The 17,559-nt window shown below is 41.7% G+C and overlaps 1 protein-coding gene across 6 annotated transcripts in view; it reads left to right on the top strand.

Annotated features, from left to right (window-relative positions):
• KHDRBS3 (KH RNA binding domain containing, signal transduction associated 3) overlaps positions 1-17,559 on the top strand; it is a 189,004-nt gene that overhangs the window by 85,781 nt on the left and 85,664 nt on the right. For all 6 annotated transcript variants that reach the window (XR_008292829.1, XR_008292828.1, XM_027063848.2 and 3 more), the window contains exons 3-4: positions 122-238; positions 5,514-5,660. Coding sequence is in view for 4 of the 6 variants with exons in the window: in XM_027063848.2 (XP_026919649.2) it covers positions 122-238; positions 5,514-5,660 (264 nt within the window). In the remaining 2 variants the exon portion in view is untranslated. The remainder of the gene's footprint in view (positions 1-121; positions 239-5,513; positions 5,661-17,559) is intronic.

The raw sequence follows: 17,559 nt of genomic DNA, 5'->3' as shown, positions 1-17,559 counted from the left end.
AGTAGGAACTTAAATATCTGACGTTAATTAGTAATGTGCAGTGTACTGTCGTGTTTCCTGATGTTCAAGATTAATAAATTACTTTCAGATATGACTTACCAATTTGTTTGTTTTCTTCTAGTTCAACTTTGTGGGGAAACTTTTGGGTCCCCGTGGCAATTCTCTGAAGCGCTTACAAGAAGAAACCTTGACAAAAATGTCCATCCTTGGAAAAGGTTCCATGCGAGACAAGGCAAAGGTAACATTCGTTGTAGACAATGGCTGCTTTTGGAGACAGGTTGTATAATCCACCTTTAGAGTATCCATCGTATTAATACAAATTATATAAGAGCTAGCTAGGATCTTAAATGAAGTTATATGGAAACATTGTAGAAGGCGGTGAGTCTGGGATATGGCCAAAAATGGAGTCACTCGGGCCAGTTTCAGAACATGCAGTGTCTTACACGTACGTCCGTAACTATCACATTCATTTGTAAAATGAAGTAGCAATACCTGTGGTTTTGATTGTAGATACAACACCTGGTAGACAGATCAGTGAGACTGAAATTTCCATAAAGAGAAATCAAAGTTATCTGTGGTCTCGGGGCCACTGTTGGCATTTTAGAGGAGTCCCTTTGGGCCTTTTTGTAAGCTTGTATTTCACATGGTTAAGTTCATAAAGTATACACCTTTATTTGCCCTTTTTGCCCTTCATTTGATACCCTTTATGTTTTACCAGGTTCAAGTCGATTTTAGACGCCTTAATAATGGCTTAGCGTTCCAACACACAGTTGTTCTCCTTGGATGTATTCATGCTAACCTCCTCCTTTTTTAAGAAGTTAAAGTTAATGGAGTTGTTTTTATTGATCACTTTCTCAAATATACCACCTTTGAAAGAAGCATTCACGTTTCGTGCCGTGCCGTCCCTGACAGTGTTCTCTGTTACCATTTTGTTGTTCTGTCATGGTGAAAAGATTGACATTCCTGAAAACCGAGTCCGCATTTAGTGGCCACTTACCATAAAAGGTCAGACGATGATTGTGTCCGACAAGAAAATTATTTACACAAAATCCAGCCTCCCCACACAAAAGTCCATCGAAGCAAAGGCTTTTATAAGAAAAAATAGCTGCCATCTGCTTGTGAGTCAGGCACTCTGTGAAACATGTTACGGGCGTTACTCCGTGTTCTCCCTGCAAAAATGATGGAAGGTACATAATATTTTTCTTGTTTTATGTGTAGAAAACATGAGATTTAGGGAACCTGAGTGTATTATCTGAGTTAATCAAGGAAGCTTATGAAATTATTTGATTAAAACATGGCTGTGTATCAGACACACATGGGATGCTGTTAAATATAAAGATTCCCATACAGCCTCTTTTGAGGGTAGAATCTCAAAATGAATTTTCAGGGGGTGGGGTTTGAAATGATTCTGGTGTGGGCCAGGTTAGGTTAACTACTCACTAAGCATTGCTGTCTCAGATGATGTTCCTTCGATTCCCTGACTCATCTGTTCTGGATGGAAGAAAGGGAACCATATTTTGGTCAGTTGGTTAGAAATTCTGTGTATCTTGTACGAAAATACCCAATCCTTGCTGATACGTTAATGAGGTCTTCAGTAAGGCCATCCGGTCATGAGGTACGTGATATGCCCAGGGAAATTCATCTACATTGTACTGCTTATTTTGTTTGCTGTTAAGGGAGGGTTTTTTTGGTCAGAAGTAACATTTTATGGCTTACGGTGGCCGTGATCAGGGCGTCCACGGACAGTTTTATAGGTAGAAGGGAAGCAGGGAAGGCAAGTCTTTGGTTAGATCATATGTCCAAGTAATAGCAAGTGACTGGCTATCCGTTTAATGAAAGGGGTCCTAAATACTATCAGCTTGCTATCTGGGCTTGGTGGTCTGTCCAGATTATGGTGTCATTTTAAGGGCTCTCTCTGCCGTTGGCACAGCGGACACTCGGCAGTGCAGTAGCCAGGAATCTTTTCCAGAGGAGTCTGTGTTGTGAAATAATATCTAATCTCTCCCTCTCTCTCACCGCAGACCCCTTATTGGAGTCCCTTGAGTAGCACTGAGGTGGGCGGGGAATGAGGTGCTTTGACATCTACAGTTAGTCCCTTTGGCTCCCTGGTCACTGAGTGTCTGCTCTGCATTGCATGGGGCACTCGGTTCTCTTACCTGTTGAGGCTTCTTTCCTAGACCACTTACCAGCCCTTCACTAATCCTCTCCTTTCTCTGTCCTTGACCACATGGGTCTGAGAATCAATATAGAGATTCTGTAAGTGGCTGGTCATTTCCATTCCCTCAGGACACCCCGGAACTGGGGAAGTAGAGTACATTGTAAGGTTCACAGTCCATTAAGCCTGCTGTCAAGCGGCGGGCTCAGAAGTCCTTTATCTCTTGACCCCATGGACCCACTCTCCACCCTCATCAGCGGCCTTCAGTTGAGCAGCGTTGGCTCAGAGTCAGGTTCGTTAATCCTCGGGCCGCCGGGTACCTCTTCTCGGTGTGCAGTCACTCTAGTAAAAGGCCCCCGATCCTCGTTGGCAAGACGGGGAGGGAGCGTCGTGTGCACGCAAGGGGATGTTGCCATTTACCGCGAGCTCTCTTGTTCTCTGCATCCCCGGGCCGGGCAGGGATCATGGGCCAGGAGGTCATCCTGAGGAACAGTGACAAAGCCTGAGGATTGTCCTCTCCTTTCACGGAACGACCTTGGCTACTCGAAACAGGGTAGGAAGAGCTCCAGCAGACTCGCTCCCGCCAGTGCCGAAGGTTCAGCGGGGCTGTGACCCTCGAAAACCCGGGGTTGTCTGGATCCTCTCTGATGTTGCCGGTCCAATTCTCAGGTCTTCACTGCTCTCCAGACATTTTCCTAAATCCCACACAAGAGATGGCCGGGCCGTGTGCGTCGTCCTTCCGCGGCACACGGGCCTCGACTATGCTTCCGTCTGGGGCCTCCGCCGGCCTTCGGCCGTGAGCGGTGACACCCTCCAGGCTGCCGCTGGCTCTTTGAGCCTCGAACTCCTAATGTCAAGTCTGGAGTCTGTCACTCTCTTTTTAAAATTCTTCAGTACAGTGAACAATAGCCTGTTGCGCCCCACCCCACCGCCTTGCTCGTCCTGCCGTGCACACGCACGGCCATCGGTTACACCTTCAAGGCGTTTCACTGACGTGACCACGAGTGATGATTTCTACACAGATGGGGACTTACTGGGGTCCCGCCTGCCGTCCTGCAGTCGGTCCTCACGGCCTGAACTCGAGCGCTGGCTTCTGTTGAGCCTCTCAGCCTGCAGAAATTCTCAGTTAATAAATAATGTGGATTGCTGCAGAGATTTCCATTACTTAATGTTAAAATCTTGTAGCTTTTCAAAGTGTTCACTGTCTAAATTCTAATGAGACCGTAATTCATTTTATTCTTGTGTTTTCTACATGGATGAAATTATGGGAGTCGTTACCGCCCTGTATCAGCTGGGTTTGTAGCATAACAATCACTATAACATGTGGTCTGTGGAGCCTTCAGTTTGTGCCAGACATGCCGGCCGTTTTGCCCTTCCCATCCGCATTATAGAATGATAGAATAATTGATGCTATGTTCATTTTTTGAGTCTTTCTGATGTACTACGCCTCATTGTAAGGACTTTTTGTGTCCTTAAACATGAGACTCCTTTTTTTATTACCACTCCATCATACTGCTAGTAACTCCTCATCACTATGCTAATAACTCCTTTCTTACCACAACAACCCTACGATCTGTTGATACTATACTCTTATTCCCCGCTTAAAGTCACCGCTTCGCGATGATAAAGTAACCTGCCCAAAGTTACAGGGTAAATGTTGGATTTGGGATTCGAATGTAGGAGTGCAAACGAAGTCTGTGTTCTTCCCCGCACACCATGTTGCCAGTCCTTATGAACCCAGGGAAGAATGTGGTAAAGCTTCTCGCTCTGTGGAGATGTGCGGCGGCGGGTTAGGATAAGAAAGCTCTGCTGTTCCCGTTTACTTCCGCTGTAGCGATGACAGTGCTTCACCGTGAGTCACAGTGACGGCCTGTCATTATCATCATTAATTGGAGCCCATCGTAGAATGGGTAAGAAATGTTTACTTCTCTGGTTTATGCTTCCAAAAGTGAACTGTTGAACATATAATTCGATGTTTAAACCTTCAGCTGTGAAAGGCAGAGTATGAGATGAAGTGATGGCCAATGTTCTGATTAGAACAGATGGCCTACCGTTGGGCTGTGGCTGGCACGGCTAGGATTGCGGTGTATCTGACTCAAAACCCCGTGCCCTTTTCATATTACATATGTAGATCTCTCTTTTCTTTATAAGAGAGCAAATTAGTTAAGTAACAGAAGTTGAAGCCTTAAGTGGTGAGGTCAAGGGTGTTTGTGCCTCTTTGACCTCTTAGCTCGTGGTGGAATTAAAAGGTGTTGTTGCCAGGAGTTCTAGGGTTCCCTTTCATGTGGGGCTGGTGTTTTGGAGGTGCTAGCAAGGTTTCCCCCGTTTGGGAAATCACTCTAGATGTAGGTACGTACTCATCTCAATCTGTCTCATTTGAATGTTGGAAACAAAGACTTTTAAAAGTCCCAGATTCTGTCCTTTGCCACTCTAATGAATGCTAGTTAGGAGATCATGGGCGAAAATCACTTGTCCCATTCTGATCTGGGGTTTTTTTCCTCCTAATTTCCCCCCTGAGTTTCATTATGTAAACAAATAAAAACAAAGTTTTTTTTTTAACGCGTATCATAAAATCATGTAATAAGATCTTTCATTTATTTTATTCGTTTTTATCTTCAGATACAGTGCCTGGCATGTAGAAATGCTTTTTTGAATGAATATGTGAATGAACAAATGAACATAGAAATGAAATAAGGTTTACCTCTTCATTGAAAAGACTCGCTGAATGTCTACCGTGTGCCAGGCACTTTTCTAGACCAGGGGGTGAGCACCAGAGAAGACGGTCACAAGCGAACATAGAAATGAGATAGTGTTTACCTCGTCACTGAAAATACTCGCTGAGTGTCTACTATGTCCTGAGTACTTTTCTAGACCAGGGACGAGCACCAGAGAAGACGGTCACGGTGTTTGCTCCACTGTGACCACCTTCCGTGAGGGAAATTAGAAAAGAGTCAAGTAAAGAATAGGTTATGTCAGACACTTTGATGGCGGAAGTGCTTTGTGGCCGCACTACGGGCACTGGGCGTAACCAGCGTAGAGGGAACGGAGGAGATCAGCCAGTCCGGCCAGGGGTCTGAGGGCACCTGGAGGGCGTCGAGCTGGGGGGACACAGGTGTCCTTCCCGGCAGAGGCAGGAGCTGAGACTTCTCCAGCAGCAGCAGGAAGCCCGGGTGTTTTCGTAGCATTCCCTGCGGGAATGGCAGGGTCAGGTTTGTATCTCAAACCTCCATCCTTGGGCAGTGCCGCTTGCTGTTCAGTGACTCTTCTGTGACAGCCTCATGCCAGATAAGCTCTGCATAGTGTTTCTTTTCCTTTTCTTATACAGACACGCTTTTAAGCATGGTTTTCCTTTCTTCAGGAGGAAGAGTTGAGGAAGAGTGGGGAAGCAAAATACTTTCACCTCAACGACGACCTCCACGTTCTCATCGAAGTGTTCGCTCCACCAGCAGAAGCATATGCCCGGATGGGACACGCACTGGAAGAAATCAAAAAGTTCCTCATTCCTGTTAGTACGGTTCACCCTGATAGTTAATTTGTCCTTTGCAGTCCTTTCTTTCTTTTCACCCCTGGTAACTCTTCTAGTGATTGCTATTTGCACAGCACTTCACTTGTCGAAAGGGTCCCTGTGAATCGGTTGGCGGTCTTCTTTCTTTATATCGAGGCGAGGGGTTTTTAAAGAGATTAGGTCGCTCCGGGAAGGCTGCACGGCCAAGAAGGGTGAAGAGCACCCTTGCCAGTTCACGTTTGGGGGCTCCCACGTCCTAAGCTTCCTCGTGGTGTTAAAACCACCTCCAGATCCACTGTTCTCCCACACGGATGCGTTAGTGCCTTCCATGGCACCAAGCACTGTGTGTGGGTTCGGGCCAGAGGCATGAATAAAAGCAGTCCCTACCCTCCAGGAACACGTAGCGTAGAAGAGAGAAACGTAAGCCGAGGATTTCAGTACCGCGAGGTACACGCAACGACAGACCAAAGTGTCAGAAGCCCAGAGAAGAAGGACACCGTGGAGGTAGTTGGCTGGCTTCTGCCAGGTGTTTTGTGCTTTGTTGATGGAACAATTGCCTGTCTCTTTTTAACCCTTTCCGGACACTTTGACGTTGCTAAGAATGGGATTATTTAAAGAGAGTGTATCCCTACTTCCATTATGAAAGTTAATTTAGGTCTTCTGTATAACTTGCATGTTCTAGATTAAAAAACTAAAACATTGAACATTTTGCCTCTTTAGACAATTTATTTAGAGAAGCTGTCACATCTGCCAAACAGCTGCCTGGGGTAAGACTGTCTTCAGCAATCCCAGGTTGGTCTAGTAGATTGACTTTACATACTGTAGCATATGTATCATGACTATATTATCTGTGAAGAAAACTGTTGAATTTACAAGGAAAGGATATTGTCAATCACGATTGGCTTGGAAAAGCCAAGACATGGGATTGTATTAAGTCATTTTACTTGTTTAAGCTTCCCTTTGTTCGCTCAAGCCAATATGATGATACATTTATTCATTTAGTTTAAAAACAAAGATTTTGAGTACTTTCTATGTGGTAGATACATGGAAACTAATAAACGACATTCTTTTCTCTGCCCCTGTGGAGTCTGTCTAATGGGGGAGTTTGATAAGAATCAGATACCCATATAAACATTGGCACTCTGACAAGACTGACTAAGGAGAGGTAAATTTAATGTCTTAGTGATCAGTCTTAGGGAGTGTTGACCTAGCCACGTGGGCTGCCACAGGGCCTCCCACCCTGTCCCCTTTGCACTCCTCCACCAAGACATGGTTTCTCTGTCCTTGAATCTAGGCTGGCCAGGAGAACTCTTTGCCTAACCCCCAGTTACAAAGATTTTCTGCTGTTTTCTTCCTAATCTTTTATAGTATTAGCTTTTACAGTATTAGTATTAGCATAGTATAGTATTAGTATATAGCATGTGTCATTTCAGTCTATTATCGTTAAGTTTATTTGCACATGCAAGTGGGGGGAGGGGCAGAGAGGGGGAGAAGTGTTGGGAGAGAGAGAGAGAGAGAGAGAGAGAGAGAATGAATGAATCCCAAGCAGGCTCCATGCTGTCAGTGCAGAGCATGATGTGGGGCTCGAGCCCGTAAACCATGAGATCATGAACTGAGCGAAAACCTAGAGTCAGATGCTTAACCCGCTGAACCACACAGGTGCCCCAAGTCTGCGATCGATTTTAAGTTTTGTGTGGTGGGAAGGTAGAATGTAGGTTTATCATTTTTTATATAGATGGCCAGTTGTCCCAGCACCATACGATGAAAAGACAATTCTTTTCCCGTTGAACAGCAACACCATTGTTGAAAATCGATTGAACGTAAATGTGTGGATTTGTTTCTGGATTCTCAGTTCTGTTCCATTGGTGTATATGCCTGTCCTAATGCCGGTGTCATGCCCTTAATTACTTTAGCCTTCTAGTACTTTGATTTGAAATCCAGGTTGTTGATTCTTTTACAAAGAAAAAATTCTACTTCAAAATTGTTTTGATTATTTTGGCTCCTGTGCATTTCAACATCTATTTCAGAATCAGCTTATCAATTTCCACACAGAAGCCTCCCGGGGTTTTGATAGAGGATTGAATCTGTAGCTCAATTTGGGGATTATTTCCATCTTAGCAGTATTTAGTTTTCCAGTCCACAAATATGAAGTGTCTCTACTTAACAGATTATTTTTTTCATTTCTTTCAGCAGTGTTTCATAGTTTTCAAGGTACTAGTCATATATATATACTTCTTTTATTAAATTTACTCCTAAGTATTGTACACTTTTTGATGCTATTGTGAATGCAGTTTTTAAAATTTCATTTTCAGTGATCCTAGGTTATAGAAATGCAGTTGACTTATGTACACTGATCTTGGGTCTTGTAACTTTGCCGAACCATTAGTTCCAGTGTGTTGTTTCATTTTTATGGAATCATTAGGATTTTCTGTATGCAGGGTCCTGTTATCTGTAATAAATTTTACCTCTTCTTTTCGGATTTTAATGAAATTAAAATTCAGTTTTTTATTTTATTTTTCCCTTGTTACGCTGACTAGAACTTTGAGTGCTTTGTTGAGTAGGAGTCGTGAAGATAGACCTCTTTCTTGGTGCTTTGAGTTTTCACCATTAAGTCTGATGTTAGCTGTAGATTTCATTGCTGCCCTGTATCTTGTTGAAGACGTTCTCTTCTGTCCCTAGGTGTTGAGAGGCTTTATCCTGAATGAGTGTTTGTTGTTGTTGTTGTTGTTGTTGTTGTTGTTGTTGTTAATACTAGTGTATTGCATTAGTTGATATCCAGATGTTATGCCAACCTTGCATTACTAGGTGAGATCCCACTGAAATTACACGTTGCTAGAATTGATTTACAATCGCTTGTTAAGGATCTTGACATCTATAATCATGGCGGATATTGGCTTGTAGTACCGTATTCTTATAATCTTTGTATTAACCCACACATTTACCATTTCGGCTTCCTTTTTCTTTCTGTGGGTAGAGTTACCATATGGTGCTACCTCTTTTCAGCCCAAAGGACTGCCTTTAGCCTTTCTTGTAACTGAGACCTGCTAACCAAAAAACTGGTTTGGTTTTTCTCAGAATGTCCTTATTTCGCCCACCCTCTGAAAGATAGTGTGTATAATTCCTGGTTGACAGTTTTTTCTTTCCAGTCATAGAAGGCCAGTCTGCTGCTTTCTGGCCTTCATCATTTTTGGTGAGAAGGGCATTCATTCATGATTTTGTTGCTAATGTACGTGATCTGTTGTTTTTCTCTTGCTGCTGCCAAGGCTTTGTCTTTTCATTTCCATTAATTTGACAATGGTTGTGTGTGCTTATCTTCCTTGCTTGTTAAGCTTTGTGAAGCCATAGGTACGTGTTTTTCTTCAAATGTGGGACATTTTCAGCCATTGTTTCTTGAGGATTTTTTTCTCTTTTTTCTTTCTCCCCTGCTCCCCTCAGGCCCTGGGCTCCCATTGGTTGTATGTTGGTCCACTTGATGGTGCCCCGCATTTCTCTGAGTCTCCTTTCCCTTCATCCTTTCTTCTCTGTGTTCCTAACTGGATCATTTTAATTGGCTTATCTTCAAGTTGGCTGACCCATTCTTTTGTCATCTCAACTCTTATTGTTTGCGCTCCTTTGGTTAATTTTTCATTATCGTTGTTGTTGTACTTTCTTTTCTTTTTCTTTTTTTCTAAATCTTTTTTTTTTTTTTTTTTTTTTTTGGTCCAACATCTGGGCCCTCTCCAAGATAGTTTCTTACTATTACTTGACTGCCTGTTCTTCCTTCCTTCCTTCCTTCCTTCCTGTCATGTTTTCATGTTTCTTTGCATGTCTCCCAGCTTTTTTGTTGAAAACTCCACATTTCAGGTAGCATATTATAGCACATTTACATTCCGACTCATTTTATTCTTCAAGCTCTGTTGTCGCAAGTTGTTGTTTGTTTGTTTCTTTAGTAATTTAGTTGGACTAAATCTGCAGAGTCTGTCTACTTCATGGTTTACAGCTTTGTTAATTTTTTTACTTCTCACTTTTATTTTTAAGCCTGGCCTGCTGGGCGTGTCCTGTATGGCCACATCTCTCGGACATCAGCCAGTGATTACTTAGAGGCTGTGCTCACACACCTGTGTTAGTAAGGCTTCTGCCCCCTGCTGATAAAATTGTGGGGGTGCACCCACAGGTTGGTCCATTGTCGTATCTTCCCTGGTCTGTACTTCACTTGTGACCGAGGTGTTAATCCCTCTACTTCCTTTGCCAGGTGTACAGACTCACTGTCAGGGAAGGATGTGTGGAGAGTGTTAAGCTGTCTCCATTCTCTGCTGTACATGTGCTTAACCTTCCATTCAGCAGAGAAGTGTGGGGAGCATATCCAGGCTCTCCAAGGCTGCTACGTTTCTGGCTAGTCTGCCAGGCTGTCACTTGCCCCACCCAGAACCTGAGTATTAGGCTTGCTGATTCACTGGGCTTCTATTTATTTGCTACCAAAATGGCTACTGATACTGACAGTGCTCCTGGGCATGGGAGTTTTTCATACCTTCTTCCAAATTAAGGGAGCTTCCCCTGCAGCAAACTGTTGGTCTTCATGTCTTTCCCCACAGTGGTACCGACACGTCATCTGGGCTGGGGAGGGGGGCGGGTAGCATCCCCACACAAAATGCCACAGACTCCCACTCTTCGTGCCTGACACGAATACATTTCTTGTATTTTTAATTTATTATATAACTTCAGTCAGTTCCCACTGTTCTGAAATGGTTGCTTTTACATGTGTGGTCAGCTTTTGTTGTTGCTTTTTATGGAATGGCTTTGCCAAGCTCTTTGGCTGTACTAAAAGTCCCTCCTCTCTTATTTATTTTTTTAATCTTATATTATTTTGGACCTCTGACCATATGAGCATGTGCAACATTTCCCTCCATTCTTTTTAACGTCTGCATAATATTTCATCATACGCATGTTCTAAAATTTATTTAATCAGTCCTCAAATAATGAACATTTATGCTATTTCTTGTAGAGTATAATACAAACACTGATCCTAGGATTACTCTTTGGCATAATCATTGGCATATTTGGGGCAAATATATCTGAAGAGAACATTCCTGACCGAGAATCCACTAAATTGCAGTAAATTATTTTTAATAATTACATTTAAAACCTTTTTTCTCATTCTCTAGGCTAACACGTTTAAATATGTTCTAAACTTACTGGACAGAAAAATCCCATTTACACCTATGTAATTAGAATTCTAATCACTTTTCCACTCTTCACAATTGATGCCCATGTTTGAATTAATGCTACAGTAGTGTCACTTTCTTGATAAGGGAGTTAAAATGATAATTTACTAATGACTAGTTTAAAATGTAGAGTTACTTAGTCTGTAAGCTGGCACATGTGACTTGGTTTCCCTCCTGATTTAAAATCATCATTTTTGGGGGGCGCCCGGGTGGCTGAGTCGGTTGAGCGTCCGACTTCGGCTCAGGTCATCATCTTGCGGTTTGTGAGTTCGAGCCCTGCGTCGGGCTCTGTGCTGATAGCTCGGAGCCTGGAGCCTGCTTCTGCTTCTGTGTCTCCCTCTCTCTCTGCCCCTCCCCTGCTCACACTCTGTTTCTCTCTCAAAAATAAATAACAATTTAAAAAAATTTTTTTTAATCACATTTTTAAATCATTATTTTAAAGACCAAGAAAATTATAACTACAGTGACTTTATCAGTAGTTCTGTCTGAAAGAAGCAGTCCCCTAAAGTTTTTAAAAGTTGTCTAAAATCACAAAGCTGGTGAGTCCAGTTGGTGAAATTCAGACTTAACGCAGGTGTGTTGACTCAGACTCCATCATTTTTTTCCAACTATACTGTTTGTCTTCTTGAAAATGTAGTTTTACAAAGATTATGTTTTATTTTTTTTTTTTAATGTTTATCTTTGAGAGAGAGAGAGAGACAGAGAGAGAGAGAGAGACAGAGTGTGAGCGGAGGAGGTGCAGAGAGAGAGGGAGACACAGAACTCGAAGCAGGCTCTGGGATCTGAGTTGTCAGCACAGAGCCTGACGTGGGGCTCCAACCCACGAATTGCGAGATCATGACCTGAGCCAAAGTCAGACGCTTATTGGAGACGCTGACTGAGCCACCCAGGCGCCCCTACAAAGACCATGTTTAAAATGGGCTTTCATTCTAATTTTTGTGGCACCATTGTAATCACCTAACTTCGCTTAGAGTAATTTTGTTTCCTTTTTAAATTTTTAATGGTATTTTTGGATTTTATGTTCTTTCCCATGAATCTGTTTTTGAGCCACAGACAATTTTGTGTCACACCTCCTAGCACTTTTCAACAGGGCAGATATTTAGCATTTATGTGGCACATTTTATTTAGAATGTGCTTTACAAATAATTTATTAATCTTCACACATTTTTAGTAAAATGGTAAGGAACATATTAATAGGCTTGTTATAGAGAGGTTGCAATAATGATAGATTCGAATGACTCTTTTGAGATCCTAGTACCCTAAATAAGTTAGAGAAAGAATCCATAGGTACAGTAAAATCTAGACTCCTGATCTTAGTCATTCCCGCAGCTCGGCAAGTTGAATTTGTCATTTTTCTTCCCTTCCTCCTCCTGTGCAAGTGTTTGCTTATTATTGCTTCAGCTTCCTTTTGACTTCCTTTTTTGATTGTTGTTCATGCAATTTTTCTTATTGCACGATGCCTTCTACCTCAAGTTTCAAGTCATTTCTGCTTTTGAAAAGTAAGGAGAAGATAGCATATTTTTTACAAACGTACTAAGTATATTTCATGTTTTTAATTCTAAATAATTCAGGAAACTATTGCACCTGAATCTTTTATTCACGCTCAGAAATGCTGGTTTCTTCTATCATAAGATCCTCCCTTCCTCGTTCAGACTGCAGTCCTTTCTCTTCCTCTTTGTGGAGCCACACAGCTGGAAAACCCGCCTGCCTGCACTGTAGCTGTGACTTGCTTACTCCCACTCTTCATTCCCGCGAGATGGATTCCGGCTCTACCCTTCACCAGAAGTACTATTTCTGAAGTCTGTGTTGCCTTTATTGTTAGTGAATCCTATGGAATCAGTACTTGGCTGCTTGACAGAATGTGAATGCAGCACTGAATCCTGGGGCTTTCATGCTCCGATCACCTCCGTTTCCTTCTCAAATTCCTGCCACCCCTTTTCGGTCTCCCCTGTGCAGGTTTTCTTCTGTTAGTTTATGTTGATGCCCAGAGCCCTTCTCTCGCTCCAGGAATGTGCCCCAAGCAATCCTGCCTATGGCTGACATTTGTATACAGAGGAATTCTTGTGCTAGAGGTCCCCACTACCACCTTCAAACTCAGTAATTCTCTAGAAGGACTCAGAGGACTCAGACAATGTGTTATATACTGTGAGTATGGTTTATTTCAACCAAAAGATACAGATCAAAATCAGCAACGAAGAAGAGCAGCACGGGGCAAAGACCAAGAAGAGTATGGCCCCGGTTTCCAGGTGTCCCTGTGCAGTGCAAAGGGACACAAGGACACGTTTAACATTCCCAGCAGTGATGTGTGACAACACCTGTGAAGTGTTGCTCTCCAGTGAGGCTCTCCTGAGCCACAGCGTGCAGGGCTTTTACCGGAGATCAGTCACGTGCACGTACCGTACCTATGCACCTGACCTCGGCTGCTCACCACCCCACTTCCTGAGCCAAGACGAAGGTTCCCCACTAACCACACTGCCAGGGCAGGCATATCTGGCCAGACTGGTACAGCACGGCATCAAGCCTTAGGCATACAGAAGCCTTCTTCGCAGGCAGCCCCCTCTGTGGGCGTAGAGGTCACCTGCCAGGGGCCTGCCAAGAGCCCGCCTTGACGACAGGCCCTTCTCGGTGCTGTGTAGGGCCTGAGTAACCCTCTCTTGTTCACGTCTATATCCGTATCTTTAACTTTTAAATTTCTCGTTTTTATGTCTGATTGCTATGGGACATCTCAGTTTTAGTGTGTCGTGGGCCATTGCAGATTCAGCCTGTGCAAAACTGATTACAGCATGTTCCACTGTTACTTATCCTTATTTTCCAGATGCCCATTGACGGTCTTGACTTTGCTTATATCCCCCCTCATCTAGGATGTTACCATTTCTAATAAAATTAACCATTATAAATAACACCAGATCTACTTCTCCTCATTCTTTCTGCCGCTTCCCTACTCCAGGTTGTCTATACCACGTACTGGAATTATGAGCTTCCATCTGGAATTTCTGCCTCTAGTGTGTGGTGTTTTGTTTTGTTTTTTTCCATTTAATATCTTTATGGAGGTATAAATCACATAGCATAAAACTTACTCCTATAAACAATTCAGGAGCTTTTAGTATATTCACAGAGTTCTGCAACTGTCACTTTAACCTAAGACCATTTTTATTACCCCCCCCCAAGCAAACCTTGTAATGAGCAGCAGTGACGCCCCATCCTCCTCCCTCTCTGGGCAGCCACTAATTTACTTTTTGCTTTTTTACACAGCCTTTATGGAGATATAATTCGCATCCCATACAATTCACCCGTTTAAGGTATACAGTTGACTGGATTCTAGCGCATCCATAGTTACACAGCCATCACCACTATCTGTTTTAGATTTTCATCATCCCCCAGAGCAAGCGCGTCCCCATGAACAAGCACTCCCCCTTCCTGTCCCCTGCCATTCCTCATTCTGTCACGTGCCACCATTAATCCACCTCTGTGGGTTTGCCAGTTTTGGACATTTTGTGTACAATAGCACAAAATGTATGGTCTTTTGTCCTGCCTTCTTTCATTTAGCATACTGTTTTTAAGGTTCATTCAGTTGATTTGTCATTGCTGGATGATATTCCATTGTATGGATGTACTGTGTTTTATTTGTGTGTTATATGTCCGTTTATTAGTCAAGGACTTTGGGGTTATTTCTGTTTCTTGGCTATTATAAATAATGCTGATGTGAACATTCACGTACACATTTTTGGGTGGACGTATAGTCTCACTTTCTTGGGTATTACCTAGGAGTGGAGTTGTTGGGTCACTTGGTAACTGTGTTTAACAGTTTTGAGGCACTGATGACTGGTTTTCCCAAGTGGCTGGACCATTTTCACTGCCACCAACAAGGTGTAAGGCTTCCATTTTCTTCAGTGTTCTCTCAGTCACTACAATACCCTTTGTTTAAAGAAACTATTTGAACATCAATCTACAGTAATTTATGTCTGGGCTCTCAATTCTATTTTATTGATCTTTATGTCTACCTTTGAGCCAGTAAGTACTACACAGTCTTTTTTTTAAATGTTTTATTTATTATTGAGAGACAGAGCATGAACAAGAGGGGAGGGGTAGAGAGAGAGGGAAACACAGAATCCAAAGCAGGCTTCAGGCTCTGAGCCGTCCGCACAGAGCCTGACACGGGGCTCGAACTCAAAAACCATGAGATCATGACCTGAGCCGAAGTCAGACGCTTAACCGACTGAGCCACCCAGGCGCCCCTACACAGTCTTTATTTCTGTAGCTTTGTAGGAAGATTTGATGTGGGAACATAATCAGTCTTCCAACTTTGTTATTCTTTCTTATAATTGTTTTGGATATACTAGGTCCCTTGGATTTTCGTATATAAGTTTTAGCAAAGAAACCAGCTGGGATTTTTGAGAGGGTTTTCCTTGATTCTGTAGATCAATTTGGGAGGTGGAAAAGCAGAGTAGGAATATTGTCCATCTAGCCATGAATATTGGATATCTTTCCATTTACTTAGAATTTAAAAATTTTCTCCCAACAATATTTTGTAGTTTTCAGTATATAAATGTTGCTTTTATTTTGTTAATTTATTCCCGAGTATGCTATTCTTTATGATGCTACTCTAAATGGAATTTTCTTAATTTTATTTTTGTGTTGTTCATTGTTAGTGGAAAGAAATAAAATCAATTTTGTATATTGATCTTATATCCTGCAGCCTTGTGAAACACAATTATCGACTCTAATAATGCTTTTGTGGATTCTTTATGATTTTCTTTGCATAGGATTATGCCATACCATATATGAACAAAGGTGGTTTTAGTTCTTCCCTTTCAATCTGAGCACTATTACTTTTTTTTTTTTCTTACATAGTTGTCCTGTCTAGAATCTTGAGTACAATGTTGGATAGATGTGGTGACAGTAGACATCTTTGTCTTGGTCTTCATTTTTGGATGATTCTTTTAGTTTTTTATTATTAAGTATAATGTTAACTGTGGGTTTTTTTATAGTTTGTTGAGTGTTTCTGTCATTGAAATGTATTGGATTCTTCTCTCAAATGTTTTTTCTCTGTATTAAAATGATCGTTTGTTTTTTTGTTTTGTTTTGTTTCATTCTCTTCTTATGGTATTACATTAGCTAATTTTTAGGTATTAAACCAAAATAGCAATTCTAGTATGTTTTACTTGGTTCTTATGTATAGTCCTCCCTTTTATCTTGTTTATACTGCTGGATTTGGCTTTGTAATTTTTTGAGAGCCTCCGCATCTATATTCATCAGAATATTCATCTATAGGTTTCTTTTTTTGTAACGTCTTTGTCTGTGTTGGTACCCGGACAATACTGGCTTTGTAGGAAGAGTGAGGGAGTGCTCCCTCCTCTTTAATTTTTTTGGAAGTTTGTGAAGGATTACCATTAATTGTTTGTGGAATTCACCATTGAAGTCTTGTGGGCCTTCAAATTTGCAAGACATTTATTTATCCGGTACTAATCTAGTCTCTTTGCTTATCTGTTCCAGTTTTCTGTTTCTTCTTGAGTCAGTTTTGGTCATTTGTGACTTTTTAGGATCCATCCATGTCACGGTGTCATCTTCGTTACCTAATTTGTTGGCATACGTGATCATAATTATTTCTAAAACACAAATCTAGGTATGCAGCTCTCCTCCTTAAAACTGTTAAATGCTTTTTAGTACCCTTAGTTCTAAACCTTTAAAGTTATACTTAAAATGACTTGAGGTTTTGTTGAATTTGGTTTCTGCGTTCTACTCCATGTTGAGACCAGCCTCCCTGTACACAAACCCCCCCCCCCCCAAGTTGTTTCTTTATTTCAGCCATGTAGCACTTCTTCCAGTTCCCTACACACCATTTCTTAGGGTCTTAAAATACGATTTTTTTTCTCCCATCTAGAGTATTTTATAGCCCCTCCTCTGGTAATTAGTTCACACTCATACTTATAGGACACATCTTATAGAGAACCTACTCTTACTACCACAGCTTAAGTTAGATGCCTTTCCTTTTTGACCATTTAGACCGAACTTCCTTTCTATTGTGAAGCAGATGACTTTTGTTTATTTATTACATGTCTTTCCTGATGATTGTTGAATGGCCTTGGAGGTATTAAGGAAAGGAGGAATCAGGGATCGCTCCCAGGGTTCCTCAGATGAATATTTAGAGAATAATGTAAGACAAAGAAGAGCAAGCCTCCCAAGTATAAAATGTATTCAGTTTTGAAAATGGTGCCTTTTTCTAGTATAATATCCAAATGGAATTGTACAAAAAGAATGTGTACATGTGGCTCTTAATTTTAGTAAAGCTATCATGTTGTATGTATGCCTTCCTCCTTTGTTAGAGTGTAAGCTCATTGGCTGCAGAGACCCTGGCTTGCTTCTCTGGTTTTGTTAGTTTGCACCTCACAGATGCTCAGTAACTATGAGTTGAATTGAGTTGTAAATAACAGTGCCACGTGTCTGTCTGTATATGGTATCTTAATTTTATTATAAATATCTCACTTGGAAAGTATGCCCCACACAAGGAGTAATGGCTGACTGTAGAAAATTTTAGCTTGGGGAAATTGCTGGGGTTTTTTGTTTTCTGTTTTTTTTTTTCCTTTTTTACAATTGATTGATGCGTTTTCATTTCCACAAACTCAAATCTTACGAAGTCAGTTATTTTCCTTGCCTTTTTTTTTTCTGTTAAATATTGTTATTTTTCTGGTCCTAAGTAC

This window comes from Acinonyx jubatus, chromosome F2, assembly GCF_027475565.1.
Source record: "Acinonyx jubatus isolate Ajub_Pintada_27869175 chromosome F2, VMU_Ajub_asm_v1.0, whole genome shotgun sequence".
NCBI lineage: Eukaryota > Metazoa > Chordata > Mammalia > Carnivora > Felidae > Acinonyx > Acinonyx jubatus.
The sequence above is the reverse complement of the archived record's forward strand: the minus strand, read 5'-3'. Positions and strand labels throughout refer to the sequence as shown.